General features: G+C 36.9%; 1 protein-coding gene across 4 annotated transcripts in view; it reads right to left on the bottom strand.

Moving 5' to 3' along the window:
- Positions 1-16,555, bottom strand: part of HEATR5B (HEAT repeat containing 5B) — a 56,859-nt gene that overhangs the window by 16,177 nt on the left and 24,127 nt on the right. For all 4 annotated transcript variants that reach the window (XM_058836992.1, XM_058836991.1, XM_058836994.1 and 1 more), the window contains exons 20-29: positions 15,127-15,316; positions 13,668-13,837; positions 11,336-11,480; positions 10,255-10,494; positions 8,152-8,403; positions 6,004-6,185; positions 4,620-4,688; positions 2,271-2,450; positions 1,361-1,598; positions 477-737 (exon numbers count right to left, since the gene is read on the bottom strand). In XM_058836992.1, the coding sequence (XP_058692975.1) occupies positions 477-737; positions 1,361-1,598; positions 2,271-2,450; positions 4,620-4,688; positions 6,004-6,185; positions 8,152-8,403; positions 10,255-10,494; positions 11,336-11,480; positions 13,668-13,837; positions 15,127-15,316 (1,927 nt within the window). The remainder of the gene's footprint in view (positions 1-476; positions 738-1,360; positions 1,599-2,270; positions 2,451-4,619; positions 4,689-6,003; positions 6,186-8,151; positions 8,404-10,254; positions 10,495-11,335; positions 11,481-13,667; positions 13,838-15,126; positions 15,317-16,555) is intronic.

The raw sequence follows: 16,555 nt of genomic DNA, 5'->3' as shown, positions 1-16,555 counted from the left end.
GAGATTACATCCACCTCATAAAACTGTTAGGTAACAACAAAGGGATGAATGTGAATGCTACTCCCAGATGAAAAACTGATGCAAAAGCTACTCCATGTGACTTGCCAAATATCAGTCTCTATTAAACAGCATTTTTATAAGGGTGTGTACTTTAATTAACCTCATAGCTTTTGCATCTTTGATGCATAACATTTTGTATTACCTGCATTATACTACAGTGTAGATCAGTTCCTACTCATTTTATTCAATTACACAAATCACAGTAATCACACTGACAAATATTCTGTCAAAGCTACAAAGAACACAGAAGGCAGAGAGATAAAAGGGAGGATGAGACAAAGATTTTCAAAACTTTACTGTCCAGACATGTAATGAATTTTAAACTTCACAGAATTCAAGTAAAGTATCTTTTGTCATTTTCATAGTATTTCATACCATAACCTGCTGCTATTGACTTCTAAACTTGTAACTCTTACCCAAAATTAAGTGCATTCGATCTTTGTTTATCTCTGGCAAAGATTTAGTGGTAGGCGGAGTTCCAGGTGTCTGGTTTAACATAATGGATGTAGCACGTTTCTGAGAACTGGGCATTGCTGCAGCAGTGTCTTCTGTTGATTCTGACACATTAAATCCTGTACTGTTTAGCCAAAGTGCCACTGCATGTAGTATGGGAGCCCAGGAGTTTCGGTAATGCAGTCTAGCTGTGTCAATTGTTTCTGGAGTGTAAAATGCTCCTCCTGTTAAATTAACAAAGCAAAGGTAAATTCTGAAATTCTCTGCAAGTAACAGATAAAAAATTTAAATTTATTAGTATATTTACTCTGGGTGTGCTTGATCATAAACATAATCAGGTGCAATACCTGTAAGTGGCAGTACATGCCAATTCTCCTTCTGTAGTAGCAATATTAGTACCTCTCATGAGAGTGCACTGGCCTCAGTAAAGCAGTAAGCAGAGAGCAAGAAAGGCAGGCACAGTCATTGGGTCTTGCAGCATTTTTAATCTAGAGCATTCACTCTTAATTCAGTAAAATACAGTGTCTGCTCTAATTTCAGGGGCTATGTTTCTCATACAACCAAAATCTTTTTGCATTTGATAGCAAAGTATTAGAGGTAAAGAAGTACTCTTAATTCTACAAAGATATGATTTTAATGATCTCAGTGATTTAAATAAAGAGGATATTCATCGCAAATTGAAGGAAAAAAGATTCAAAGTTAGGAAATATTGCTATTACATGCTCAGGCAGAAATTTATCACTTGCATAAAAAAATGCATGCCAAATAATTTATAGAATAATTCTGAATGTCCAGCTACAGTCGTCTTTCTGTTTTGCAAAGCACAAAAAGAAATTTCAGTGCATACCATCTGGTGGAAGCTGGGTAGCAAATTCAGCTGGTAAAGTTAAAAGAGCGTAATCTTTCAGTGCAGCCAACCAGAGACGGCTCAGTGCAGGCAGTTCAGGTTGTACAAGTGTTATCAAACTGTCTGGTGGCAACTCATCCACAGTGCCAAAATCATCCTCATCCTCCTCTGTGCTCTTTAAAACACGCTTTGGTTTGGTTTCTGCTTCTTTCTTAATTTTCATGGCAACAACATATACCTAGAAGTAAAACATGTCAAAGTATGTACTGTGAGATTCTAAAAGGAAAGGAAAGCAGCAGCCTTTACCACAAATGTAACAGATTCCACACAGATAAAATTCACCAGAAAATTACTGGAAAAAAGAGATCTTCAATAAAAATCCATTTTATTGAAATCCTTTCTTTTACTTCTACCAGTATATATATATAATGTTTAGGTTCATAAACAGGTCTTTCCTAAAACAATCTGGCCATACACTTTCTTCCTAAAAATGTGTCAATTATAAACTCTTGACAGTGTTAACTAACTAGTTAGTTAACTAGTTAACTACCTGCAATGTTTTCCAAGAATATAGTTTATGGCTGTTTGATTTTTAGGGTTTTTTGTTTTCTTGTTTGTGGGGGTTTTTTTCCAAGTTTTAGAGCAGTAAGATGGGAAGAAATTAAAAATCTGATAGGGTATGAGTGTGTATTTGTATACAGAAGAGTGCAGCAAAACAAAGGACAATCAAGCCTCAGTGTAAATATGGCTCAACAGAATGGCAGAGAAAGATAGTGAGTTTAAAACATCCCAGGAGCAGAACTGCACAAGAGGTTAGGAGGAAGGCATATACAGCCAGTATGGGGTGTGAGGCTGCTATTACACTGTAAAATGTTTCCAAACTTTTACAGATTTAATGGTCATTGTTTACCTCAGCCCATGCTTTCAGAACTGCAAGCTTTTCCATAGTGGTCGCGCTCTCTCGGTAAAGCTGGCTAGAAGATCCCTTTCCTGCTTGCACTTTATCCAGAGAAGAGACAAGAAGGTTGTGAACTCGGCGAAGATCATTCAGGTCACTTACAACCCCACTTCCTATCCAAGCGCTACATACCTAGACAACAAAGTTTAGAATCATTCTAAACTAGCAACAACCTTATAAATGAAAAAAAAAATAAAATTAGTAAGAAAACCAAACCCAAAACAACGACCAGGAAAGCTTAGCCTCTGTCTTCCTGCTTAAGAGAAATAAATCAGGTTTTCTTCTTTTTTCTCCCCACCCATGACAACAGAATTACTAAAGAGAGTGGTTATAAAGGCTATATTTGCAATGCATATTACACGGGAACTTAAGAGACATGGAAAATATTTTTATAATTTTTCAATCTTCCATAAATAGGATATAACAAATTTTTTATTCTGTTCCCAAGTATCTGGTCAAATCATTCAGGTAGTGAGTCACTGCATTCTCTGTCAGGAATACACTGGACAGCAATCAACAAAAGTATATCTTTAAAACCCCTAACATCTCAAATCAACATATAAGGCTCCATACTAGTAGGAAGCTTTCAAATAATTAATGTCAAGAAAACACCTAGAAATTATTTGAAAGCTTGAGCTATGATTTAGAACCCACAGTTCTACATGTAGAACAATCTGTCCACAATGGTGGACAGACAGTTGGGCGTCTCTCAACTTTTCATTTGAATTAAATGGATCTAAACAGGTACTCAAAATAACAAACAAACAGATTGCCTGCTCCTGACTAATGCTATACATTGGCACTCATCCTCTGAAACACATTCATGCCAGACATAATGCAGGCAATAGAAGAACTCCAGTGCAGTTACTTTTCTACAAAGAGAAAAAGGGACAAACTCTTTCAGAAGAGCTGCTCTTATTCTGGAGCAGCTTATTCTTATTCTACAAGGATAAGGATCAGAAGCAAAAAAACTCACAGAACTCAAGCAGTTCAGGTTTTACTTCTTTTTTAAAGGCATTTTTGACCTATCTCAAATTATTTATTTTTCTTTTAGAGAACCAGTTCCATGAAATCCTTCGGAGAAGGAACTCTCCCATGATCTGGAATGATGGACATACTTATAAGTATCTTAAACACAAACACTAAAAGTGTCCCAAACAGGTACAGGACAAAGCTGTTGAAAACTTCTCACAAAACTGTTATTCATTCACAGTAGGAATAAGACCAGCTTCAATCCTGCTGCTGAGCAAGTCAACATCTGTTTCACTAATGACATAAAACTGTAACAACATCCACTCCTTCAGGGAAGCCCAACTCTGTCCATGTAACTTCTAGAGAGAGTTAAATATCCAAACCTAATCTCCAACCATTTGATCGTGTAAGCGCACACATCTGCTTTGAAATTGCTTGAATAGAAAAGATTTTGACAAGTTATAAACAATGTTAAATGTTTTCACACAAATTGCTTCTTCATGTAAACATGCAGAAATGTTCTGTAAATCAGGATGAACATATTTCGTCCTACATGTAGATGCCAAGACATGCCGTAATTGATCTATCCTTGCAAGTTTTGCTGAAATTTAGGAGTGTAAAAGAACAACACACAATCACACTCCTGATGACCCGAATTTACTAAACAAAACACAGAAACACAGTTATCATTTTAAAACTTATGTCTGCATAGCTAACAAAACTGCTGCTTTAAACCACAGTAGTTTCTTTAGCTCTAAAAACCACTTACTACTACAGCTATGTTCCTGCTAGTTGATTCAAACTGCAGTACACAAGATCACACACAAGAAAACAATCCCACACACATCCAAAGGAAAAAAAAAATCTTTTAGCAAACTTTCACTGACACGTGGTTTCTATGACTGTAATGAGAATGCTCAGATCTTCTAAATTCTGAACTAGAGCATTAAACTCAACTGAAGTTTAGGGTTTAAAGGTAAATTATCAGCAATCCAAATATTTAATCAGACTAAAAGACAAGAAATAAACTTCAACTGGTCTCATTAAGCAAAGGGGTTTTTTGGGTTTTTTTTCTTCTTTTTTCTTGCAGGATTGACATGAAGACATAGTTTGACCCAGATACATTTTTTGATGCAGCTCCCTAAAAGAACTTCTGCACATCTGAGGAACAAAATATATTACTATGAAACTCAAAAGATGTTGCAAAAACATCATATCTTAAGCTTACAACATCTCCCAGCCATTTGATACTATTTCTCTTTCGCATCCTTCTTCCATTGAGAAAGAAAATTAGTTTTGCTTATAGTATGTGAATGTTTTCCACTGTACCTGACAGGCCTTTGCAGTTATATCAGATGGTGTATCTTGGGAAAAAGCTGGCCTCAGAGCAGCTCCAACCTGTTAATAAGAAGGGTAGTTAAAATCCAGCTACAATAAGGACACAGTGTTGTTTATCTCACCTTGTTTAAGGCTCAAGGACAAGTGAACAAGCAAGACAAGACTGCCAAATTTCGTGTTATAATTACATCCCAAAATCATCCTTGCTGTCTAGCAAACATGTGCAATAGCATGCTTTAAACAACAACAACAAAGTCTTAAACTACCTTTTTTTTCTGCTTAGCCATTGCCTTTTTAAGTCTCAACTACCTCTGTGAAATACATGGTATTATCTTCCCTCTGTTAATTAATGAATATCCTTTTAATCATTACAGTATTACAGGTGCAACTTCTGCTGAGGATCAATAAGCCAATGACAATCTGATGTCCAAAGGAACAGCAATGTGAAAATAAATGTTTATGGCTGGATTTGCATCAAGTCTGCAAAGTGACAAATACTGACTGAAAAATGCCTTTTAAGCCATTGCTATAAGGCAATATTTTCCTGATACAAAAGGAACCAAGTCCAAGAGAAAGAAACAATGGTTACAGCACTACAGAAGGAAGAAAAAGGCAATAAGGAAAAGGATGAAAGTTTGCCTTTAAAAAGTATTTGGAAAGCTCTTGAAGACAGAGTGAAAACAAAAGGGGTGAAAGAGTTAAGCTATGCAACAATAAAAGCACAGTTATATCCCCTAATAAATCTTTAACTGCCCACTTCCCAGTGATATACTTTTGTAGTTTTCATTTAAACAGATGTATATTCACTAATTCCCAAGAAAACAGATTTATTAGATTAAATCTAGAACTCAGCTACTAAATTACATTAAATAGAATGAGATACAAAAATAGAATTTGAAGAAGTGAGTGTCGCACTATATTAGGAACAGCGATAAGTACTACACTGACTCCCTTGGCTGCATTGTCCAAGAGAGACAAGTTTATTAATCTTCTTTTATACACAAGTTCGAGAAGGTCTGAGAGGTAAAATTCTCATTGGTCATTAAAGCAACACATTACCATCATTTGTTTAAGTGGCACACCACCCCTTGACTAAACAACACCTGCAGGTTGTTGTCCTTTACCAAGGACTGTTTGGATTCTTTCTTATGCTTTCCCAGGCCAGAGTGAGAAGCCTGTGTGACTTAGTTTCACCCAGCCTCCGTTCCCTGCTTGCCTTTTGCATTTAGTATCCACAAGTGAGTCTCTGTGCCACATTTTCACACACAGAAAAATCTCCTCACAGCTTTTTTTGAAAATACAAAATGTTCTCAAAACTAATACTGGCATATTGGCATAAATACACAGTTTCCTGAACTTATGAAGGAGGTCTCACATTTGCCTGATACTGCTCCAGTATCACATGGCCTGGAAACTCTGGCTCGGGAACAGATGCAAATTTCTTGATAATGTCCTCAAGAGCTTGAAGCCCCGCCATCCGTAGCTGGTTGCTGTGGTCAGTGGCAGCCATGAATGCCATTCGGATAAGGTCAGAGAGATGGAGTACTAGGAAATCATCTTAGAGCAAAACAGAAAGAACTATTTAGTGACTTAAAAGACAGCTAACATGATGAATACTTGCAACATATTCCTCATTGACATGCATGAATTTTGCCTATTTGTTTTGAAAGGTCCAAATTTAATGCTTAGAAGAAGCAGGAAAAAATGTAACCTAACTTTCTTTCTTTCTTGTTTTCCACTTCCCCACCACTGCAACGTGATTCTATGACTGTTTAAGACAACTTTAAAAACTGAGCAGAAATTGTGTAGAATGAAGTATGTAAATGTGGCTAAGTAGTTTAGAATATATTAAAACATTTAGTAAAGTTAATCTGAATGATCCCCCAAACATATAGAAAATCTTCAAGGTAATGCCTGCTCCTGCTCGAGTCCTTTGCTTACAGTGACCCCTGCTGATGTTAAGCTTAAACACCTAAAACTGAGTATGCCTCTAGTTCTCCTCCCAAAAACCACATCTAAGACTGTAAGCATGCAGATGAGAAAAACACATAGCTTGGTAACATTTCCGAAAGGATTATTCTTCTCTATGTATTCATTTTGTTTCTTTTCTTACTCTCAATTTGAAATTACCACGTGTTCTAAGACTAACATGAAAGTAAATTATTTAACAACATCCTCTGTGACTAATGAAGCCCACAAATTGCCTAAGATATTTTCAAGTCTCAAGGTAAAAAAGGAAAATTATTTTGTCGCTGAAGCTTTTCAGAGGCATATCAGTAAAGAAAGATTAAAAATCACTTACAAACTCCAGTGATAAAGTCTGCACTTACTTTTTCAGACCATGAGAGTCAATAGCAAAATTTCAATATTTTAGAAGCTGCATTGGGGGGGCAGAAGATTGCTGAGTTTTCCTTTTTTACAATAATACCACACACATCAAGGTTCACTTTAAATAAATACAGATAAAATTCTCCAGATTATGATATGCAATTCTCTGCAGGACCCTATAAGCAGCAGTTATTTCATTACTTTCTTTGTAATACAATGCCATGACAAAAACTTCCCTGAAATTGTTCCTTCCTAGTTTTCAGTGGCCTTGGCCTCAAATCGAGTCAAAAACCAGATTCTCACAAAAGCAATGCACAGTGCTGGAACCAGGCTGTACTAAGGCAACAAAGGCAAAGACCTGATAACTCTCCACATCATAACAGACATCCACAGCAACACAGACATCAAAATCCATTAATGTCACACATTCTAGGATGCTCACAATATTAATCCAACACACACAAAATCCTCATGACCACTACACAGGTGGACTCAAAAAAACACAAACATGGACAACTCAAGGACAAACACCTCATGCTATCTGGAAAACATTTATTCACAAAACTATTATGCCATCTAGGACCTCTGGATTTTGATCCTCTAACACACAAAACTATCTCTGGAGCATGAGCTTGAAAACTAAGACTTAGCACTGTCGTGGATACCAAAAGAACGAACTTTATAAAGTAGTCTTTTTATAATCACCCCCTCCACACACATCCCCCTCTCTCTACAACCAATGCCATAGCAATAATTACCTAGCTTGATCCCTTCTTTTTTCTTTTCCAGCATCTCTTCAGGTTGGAGATGCTAAAATAATCTCAAGTTGAATTCACTGCTGTCATTACGTTAAACTCTGAAAACACTCCCAGCTTGCCCTTAGCTAGAACCTATTGCTTCTGTTTCAGAACTGAGAAAATCTCTGCACCTCTAAGGTTTTTTTTTCCCCTAAGCAGACCAGTCTTTCAGAACTGCTATGTTCCAGAAAACCTCATTCTGTGTGCTCATGGTACTGTAACTACTGTGGTTATAAAGACACAGTTTCATTGACTTTTGCTGGGCATTTCCTTTGGTTTTAGCCAATTGAATGAAAGAATAAGTGTTTATTTTTTTTCTTGGTTGTGTAATCTTAAGCTGTAATGAGGTGTCAAAATTAAAATAAAAAATAAAGAATAAAACCAAACCATGCAATTACTTTTTGGGTTTTTAAGTCTAGCAGAACGAGCCAGTGCCAGGTCGAAGTGTGCCTTGTTGGCGTTCTCACACAGCATGATAACGCGGCACAGACAGTCTGCTGCGAACACTCGAGTGGCCCAACGAGGCGCTACAGAAGGCTTGGATTTGTCCTCTTCACCCAAGGTGGTAAACATTGTGTCATCATCCATCTCATCCTTCTTCTCCAACTCCTCATCCTTCCCTCCTCCCAAGGGAGCAGCAGTGCTCATGTCTATGACATGGAACAATTACAAGGAAGAAAAACATGTCACTGTTAAAATCCACAGAAGGCAGTTAAGGACATGAGTTCAAGTCTTTCCTTATGCTGAGATTCAGAACAGACTAATTCTTCTGTAGAAACATTTGACAAATGTCCAAAAGCAAGAGCGTATCATTAAAATAAATGGTTTTCACTTCTCTTCTGGGTTAAATTACTCTTTATTTATCTTACATGATACAAGATAAATTCCTATAACATTAATTCTCCACAGTTACCAATTATAGCTGAATCCCATATCTAAATTGCTTAGCTTTGTAAATTAACCCATTAAATTGCCAATAGACAGGATAAGGTTCAGAATTAAAAGAATTATCAGGCTCAGAATAAAAGAATCAGCTTAGCTTTGAATTATTCAGCTCCCATTTCAAGTGGAAGACAAAAACAAGTTAAACTGAAACAAAATTACAAAGCTTCATGCCATGGGACTGCTATGCAGCCAAGTAGGCCACTGATAGAACTCAAAAATGTGATTAACATTCAAAAAATTCTTTTCTCTAGGTGTAGGTTTGAGACTTCATTTCAGAAAATAAAAATAATTTCAGCCATCATATAAAAAACGAAAAGCTGAACATGGACCAGAAACTCCCTTATCAAACATGTATATATACTTCTGCTATTCAGAAATAAGAGTGTAAGTCCTTAATGACAAGGTCTAAATTAACAAAATGCCAAAATACTGACAAAAATTACTCCAGCAATAATTAGAGGACAATTAAAGGAAATTATTGCAATGCATGCTTCTTAGGAACTAAGGCATGCTTCTTAGAAAGTCTAAATTTAAGCAACTGAAGAGCCAAGATATTCAATAAAGAAAAAGGCTGTGGCAAATCAAACATGGATGATGCCAATTCATAACAACAGCGTTTTGAGAAGCCATCCAGGACCTGGATGCAGCTGATTTGTAAATCTCTACTTAAAAGCCAACCATTTTGGTCATATGCCAGTTACTTGGATCAAAGGAGCTCAAAGTGAAGTTGGTGGCTTACAGTACACATGAGAGTAATTCATTTAAATATGGTTTTCTCCAAGACATGTCTCCTACTAATAAATAAATAAGAAATTGGGCAACCATGTTAAAAGCTTTCAGATCCATCCCATATTAAATAACAAAAGGACATGCCAATTTAAAACTCAGGAAATGAGGTCTTTCTCACTGGGCAGGTTTGTGGTAACTACATTGCATAAAGAAGTTATTGGTAGCATTACTCATCAGTAAATGTAAATCTGGCAGCATTTAGAAACAGCTTCAGGATGAACTCACACATGCCAATAAACAAGTATAAATGTAAGGGAAATAAGCAGATTCTGCGTCATAGCCATCCTACAGGATGAAAAACAGGAATAAGGTCTCAGAGGACAAAATCTGTGCGAACCAATCTGCAAAGCTGAATAACAAACAAAAATTTTATCACCATGGTAACCTATCATCACATCTGTAATTCACACCTTATAAAAGAAAGCTCAGAATGTGTACAGGAGCCTTCTCTCTGTACAGTCCTGATGTATACAGGCTAAAAAGAATGTCTGCTTTCACTAAGATACTGAAATGTCAGACTTTCAAACACACCATTCTTCTCCACTGGAAATCCTACTTCAAGCAGCTAACTTTTTACTTTTATGAACAATATACTGACACTTAACATTGATAATTCCTTCTTTCTGTGGCAATTTAATTGCACAATAATCAAAGTTCTGTATACAATATAACCTACATCTTAACTAGGATAAAAGACAAGCTCCAAACTAGAACAGGCTAACGCTAAGGACGTATTGTCATTTATGTGAGCACGACAGAACACTTACCACTGGAAGCTGCAAGGACATCCTTACAAAGCATGAGCCAGTGAGAAAGGTTTTCCACTGCCAGAGATGAAAGCATGTGTCCCAGAGTATCGTGGATATCTGAGCACAATTTCCGATCAGTCTCACGATCCAACATGCCAAACAGGACACCCTCCAGGCCTGTCTCTGTTATATTAACCCCCTGATGCCGGGAATGAGCCTCTCGCCGAGAGCCAGCTCCAGGTGTAAAAGGATTCATGTCTGCAAAATGAGAAAGAGAAACCTTTTCTAAAATCAGGAACTCAGTTTTAGAATTTGGAGCAACAGATTTAAATTGGACACTGGGTAACTGTGTGTGTATAGTTCAAAGATCACCAAGATGTTATTTTTCTGAATCAATGCTAGAAAGATTCTAATACAGCAATTAATTTCATCTGCAAGGCAAATAACACCTCCAAGTATTAGTTAAAAAACTAAACAAAATCCCCTCTCTTCAAGGCACATAGCCCATGAATTAGTAAAAAACCTAATAGCATTGGTCTCTAAAGATTCTTCCCAGAGATAGACTTAACTGGTATCATTTGAGTAAGCTCACAGTTCTACATTTATAGGAAGACTGTGCTGATCAACACTGTTGAGACCCCTACTTTCAAAATAAAATCATATATGTAAGAATTAGACCTGTCAGTAAAGTCCTCAGGCATTGAAGATGTGATGCTAACAGAATGTAACACAACCAGGCAGCTCAATCAAGCAGCACACCATTAAGACAATTTTCCAAATAACAAGAGCTATAATATCAGAAACACTGTAAAATGCTTTCACTGTATATATACTGTGGTCCCTATTGAATTGCCAGCCTTAATGACAGAGAGAGGTTTAAGTCTGAATTTCACAAATAGTTAAATTATAAACAAAATCCCAGAGGTAAGCAGGGGTGGGGCCAGAAATTATTGAAGTCAGAAGAGACAATTAAGGGTTTTTTTCACTAATGGTACAAGGGGGGTTTTGGGCTTTTTCCCTTCTTTCTGAAGGCAAAACACACATACGCATACATGTGCATTCAACTGTCACAAAAAGGCCACATGAAAGAAATACATACTGATGCCACTGTTTTCTTTGTCTCCAGCATTTTTTGCTAAGCTCATGGCATATTCACACACTTCTGATGCTTCCCTCTGAGCAAGCTGTCGTAAACACGCAACTGCAGCCCGGCGCAGCAGCAAGTGAGAGCTGCACAAATGAACCTGAAAGTCAAAACCATTACAGATGAGTGAATTGCTGCACCCCAGTATCAATAAATCAATGCTGCTAAGGACTAAAAGCATTCTATTTTTCAGTTATAAGCCCATGTGTGAGCTGCTAGGAATCAAGTTCTGGAAGTTCAGAAGCACTTTTCATAATATACAAATATGAAAATAAAGCTGACATACACAGAGCTGGCAGCTGTCACCTGGTTAAAGAGATAAAAGCTTAAATATTGGAACTAATGTGCCAGTGTGATGTAGATTAATTACAGTTCCCAATTTTTTACACTCCAGTATTATTCTGCCTCATATTCTGCTACAGCTGTAAATCACATTCTCTTAAACAAAAAGCCATTATCACATGCACTGCACATGACAGCTATCATAAAACTTGCATTTCACATTCGTAACAGAACCTATAACATTAAGTTCTTTAAAGTGCCTCTCAATAAGACAGCATCAGATTTTTTGCTAACCAATGCTGGCTTCTAATTCCTTTGAATCATCTAAAGCACAAGCAATTATTTTCCTTACAGAAGAATTGTGTATGGTCTCTATTTTTCTGAGAGGAAGTAGCTGCACAGAGAAGTGAATGTTTTTCCACGATGGAAGAGGTAAAGAGTGCCCTTTAAGAAACTCTAATTCTTTACTTACTCCAGGGTAATTTGGTTTTAATAAACCAAATATCCATTTGCTTTCTTGGTATTAGGTTATTATGGGAATGGAAAATGCTTCCCTAAATGAAAGAGTTCTACAGTTTATAAAGCATTTTAACAGTACCTCTTTATTCCATATATGAGTATACAAGAATTTAGTCCTAAGAAAACAGGCAGTCTTTAAAGAACTTCTAAATATCACACCAAAGTTGTTTTAATGACCTAAAACACAGAACATCTGGGAGATTTATTAATGTAGACGGTATTTCCTGTTTCAAGTTACAAAACAAATAACTACAGGTTATGAAGCCAATGCAGGAAGAAGAAATTAAAACAAGAGTGTGGAACTGTGTGGTTTAATTTTGATAGCTGCATTAATTCCGTTCTGAAAAATTCGCTAATGGTGTAGGTAAAGGCAGGCCTTGCCTACATGACTGTGCATTTGCAATATGAAGAAATGTCCAAGAAAACTCAGAGGAGAGAAACAGTAGAAAACCATGGGAAAAGGTTTCAAAACAACACCAGTTATTCATGTATGAACTTCATTGTCTCTAACACCACCCACTGGTATTTACAAGGTAAATGGCTGTAGGGACTTTCTGTCATGTTGTACATGGTACTCATACTAAAAAGCTTACCTACTTCTGGTGTTGCACCCCTTTCATGCAAAATTTTGTGTAGGGACCAGTGACAGAGTCTATAAACACACTACACTCCCAGGAGTGCTTGGGGCAGGGTGGGGCTTGGGTGTGCATCGGGTTGAGGAGAAGCACCTAATCATGAGAGGATGCCCTAGGGAAAATCTGGATGGCAGACAAGGAAAAAGGTCTAATATTGACATAAGGAATATTGCATTCCTTCAGGTAACACTGAGTCATCAGCACCAAAAATAATGGCATAAACAACTTTGCAAAACATCTAACAGACATTAGGGAGAATTTTTTCAAATTTCTCAGTATTGGACTACTAAATCCTCTAAAAATAACTTTTACAATAGTAATTTTTTTTTTAAAACCCATCAACCTACATCAAAACCACACCCACACCACCTTTCCTCTTATATTAGGTATGCTTTGGGTTCAAGCCTTTGCCTTACTTCGAGTCTTAATCCAGGACTTGCTGACAGAACACTAATGAAAGAAGTTAACATTAACAGCAGCAGCATAAAAATTTGTTTGTCAGCTCCTAATATGCTGACAGTGGTAATATAAATCCAAAATCTGCTACCTTTCCCTCTTTGCACGCAAGTAATTGGAGCAAACAAGGCATTTCAGCATCTTTTTTACTCAGCCATATTATTCATAAATGTTTGCTCTCTTACACTGTTGAGGGTGAGAGAATCAGCCCCTATGACTTCAGTTTGGGCAGCATTCCAAAAATAAATAAAATGGCTTGGGTACTCCAGTGTTTCTGCAAATATAACTTGCTTATCACATATGGCTATCCTTGATATCTTGCTAAATACTTCCTCTGTCCTCTGCTAAGCACACACATAACTTTGAGAACCAAAAGGGATGCATTTGATACTCACACAAAGACTGGGAACCAAACTGGACAGGTTGACATGCCGTGGTGCAAACATATGAAGCTGCTGAAGGCAGGATATAGCAGCTGCCTGAACAAGCGAGTCTGAATGGTCTTGTGTGATTGCACATCCCACCAAACAGGAAGAACGGATTGTTGAAATCGTAGCTCCGTTACCTAATGATGTAAGAGGATATCCTTAACACAGCAAAACTTTTCTATCACAACTACAGACTTTAAACCCCTGAGAAGCAAGAATTATTAAAGCTTCAATATCACAAAAATGTTCTCAGATCAACATGCAACCTTTCTGATTTGCCATGCAAATTAGAAACACTACAGAGTGTTTCAGTATTCTTTTTTAGCTCAGTTAAACAATGTGCTGCCCAAATTAAATTCTGGATCAATGACCTCCATTCAGAAATATTGTGAGACTATCTTCCCAGGTTATGGAACCAGTTAATTATCTGAAGTTAGATTTTCAAAGTCTCTGTATATGTAGAAGCAACATTTCACACACTGAGCCATTTCCTAAAATATCAGGTAACTCTTAAGCTCATATCCATGTGTGCAGGCAATTTTAATTAGCTCCAACAGATGAGTAGCACTGCTCTATGAGAACAAGCATTTTAAGAGAACAGTATTTAATTTGAAGAACAAATCCATTCTGTATTTTAAGAACTCACCCATATCAGGTTTATAAAAATATTTTGAATCACAGAAATAAAACCTGCAGAATACATTCTACTGAAGTTGTTATTTTAAAAGCTAATCATATTCCAGGTCAGAAGGTTAACACACAGATACACAAGTTCAATTAAACCATCTAGAACTATTTCATAACTATTTAGAGTTAAAATTCCACTAGTGGCTCTCTGGCAATCAAACACCATCCTACAAACATTCTTAAAAATCCCAGTTAGACGAAGTTACAAATCCATGGTTTTAACACCTGAGGCACAGAATTTCAGACACAGTGTTTGGCATGACAAGATTTTAAGTCTCTACAATAAGGTACAGAGATATAAGGATATTAAGAATCAATGGAAATGAGTTTAGTTCACAGTATCATCAACTGCATCAAGCTTAAGCTCTCACCATCAGTTAGAAATAAAATAAACACATGTTAAAAAAACGGAGGAAAAACCTTGTCTCACACCCCACAAAATTACACACAGCAAAACATGCAGCAAGGGTTTCATGGCTTACCTACCATGCAAATTTACCATTAGACAAAACACCATACGTCACTTAAACTTCTTCATACCAATCTCAAACCACAGTCAAAACCCCCAAGCAGTCATAAGGAGGATCAAAGTGAGGCTGTTTGCAGGACTAAAACTGAAGCAGTCAACATCACCTCCCCCACCAGCAACTAACAAAAACTTATATTCTTCCATTTAAGGATACAATATCATCACTGTACGAAGCAGATTATTTTTTTTTCTCTTCAAATTCCCACTAACCTTGCAGCTCAGGCCCAACAGTAGTTATTATAGCTCCAAGGCACCTGCCCAAGCACTGATGTACTTCTGTATGTGACGGCGGCACGGTTAAGAGCAGGGTGAGAACGAGAGACAGTGTTGGCTCCACGTACCCACGGTACATTGGTCCACTAGAATCCACTATCAAGGCAAGTGAATGGAGAGACCAAGTCTACCAAAAACACAAAAGAGTATTTTTCAGTAATGCACTTAGAAAATTCAAGGTTTTTATGCACTTGGAGCCTAGCTCCGCACTTCCATTCTTAAGCATGTTTTATTCACTACTCTGACTTCGAAAGTGTTTCCAAATTTTCAGGACCTCAAGCAATCACCTGAGAGTTTAAATATATATAACATATTCTTTGGTTCCCAGCAGTTTTGGGGATAATGGGAATAACGTAACAAAGAATTTGAGAAAAATATATACTTAAGCACTTCAAAGTAGAAAAATACAAGCACAAACAACACATCTATTTAAAACAAAAAGGGAAAACAAAAACTGACTGGAGACAGGAGAAAGAGAGAATCATTCCACTATAGAACTGGAGGCACAGTCCAAAATGGGCAGCTAACAAAGCCCTTGGTGGAGATGGTCTTTTATAGTCCAGTAGGAACTGATTTTCATGACAAGCTGAAAGGTACACATGCATTTTTCTAACTTTCTTATTAATGGATAGAAGAGAAAAAAGCAGTGCTCTTCAGTCAGTGTACTACAGCATAAAGGGGAAAATGGTGAAAGATAGACCCATTTCAGTTAAAGGTGAGTAAACAACAAAACAGCGAAGTAATTTATTGTAATTGTCAAAGCAAGAAGCAGGCAAAAGGACAGTCTTTTGGATACTGACATGTCATTGGAAATAAATTCTACTGAAAGACCTGAAAGCATTGGCTATCTCTCCATAACAGCCTACTAAATGATCTTATTTCAGAATTTTCTCACATTAAATATATCATTGAGATAAAAAGAGTATTACTATTGTAAAGCTAGACTCCTAGGAATAAGCTGAAAAACCTGCCTTTAAAAGTGCTACTTTTTAATCCTCTCTGATGCAACCCAAAAACCATTAGCAATCATCTAACTACCTCTACAGTCCTAATCCTGTTGTAGCACATTACAGCTTATCCTTTCATTCCTGTAAATTTCCATTGTTCATACTTCCATACAGTATCTGTGTAACCACACTGATCCAGTGAGGGATGAGGTTTAAAATTGTAGCTTTTCACAGTGGTTGGGTGCTGTATTCTCAATGAAAAGTAAGGTAGATATGCAGGTTCCACCTGGACTTCCCCTTTACACTTCTTTTTTCTTTTTAATGAAACAATGACCTTTCCAATTTGTTTTTGAAAACACTGGTGCACAATTTTATATGCCTCAAGTTACCCAGTCATACATGAAGTTGGTTACATATGC

This window comes from Poecile atricapillus, chromosome 3 (assembly GCF_030490865.1).
Source record: "Poecile atricapillus isolate bPoeAtr1 chromosome 3, bPoeAtr1.hap1, whole genome shotgun sequence".
Taxonomy (NCBI): Eukaryota; Metazoa; Chordata; class Aves; order Passeriformes; family Paridae; genus Poecile; species Poecile atricapillus.
Note: the sequence above shows the minus strand (reverse complement) of the source record. Positions and strands in the feature narration are given on the sequence as shown.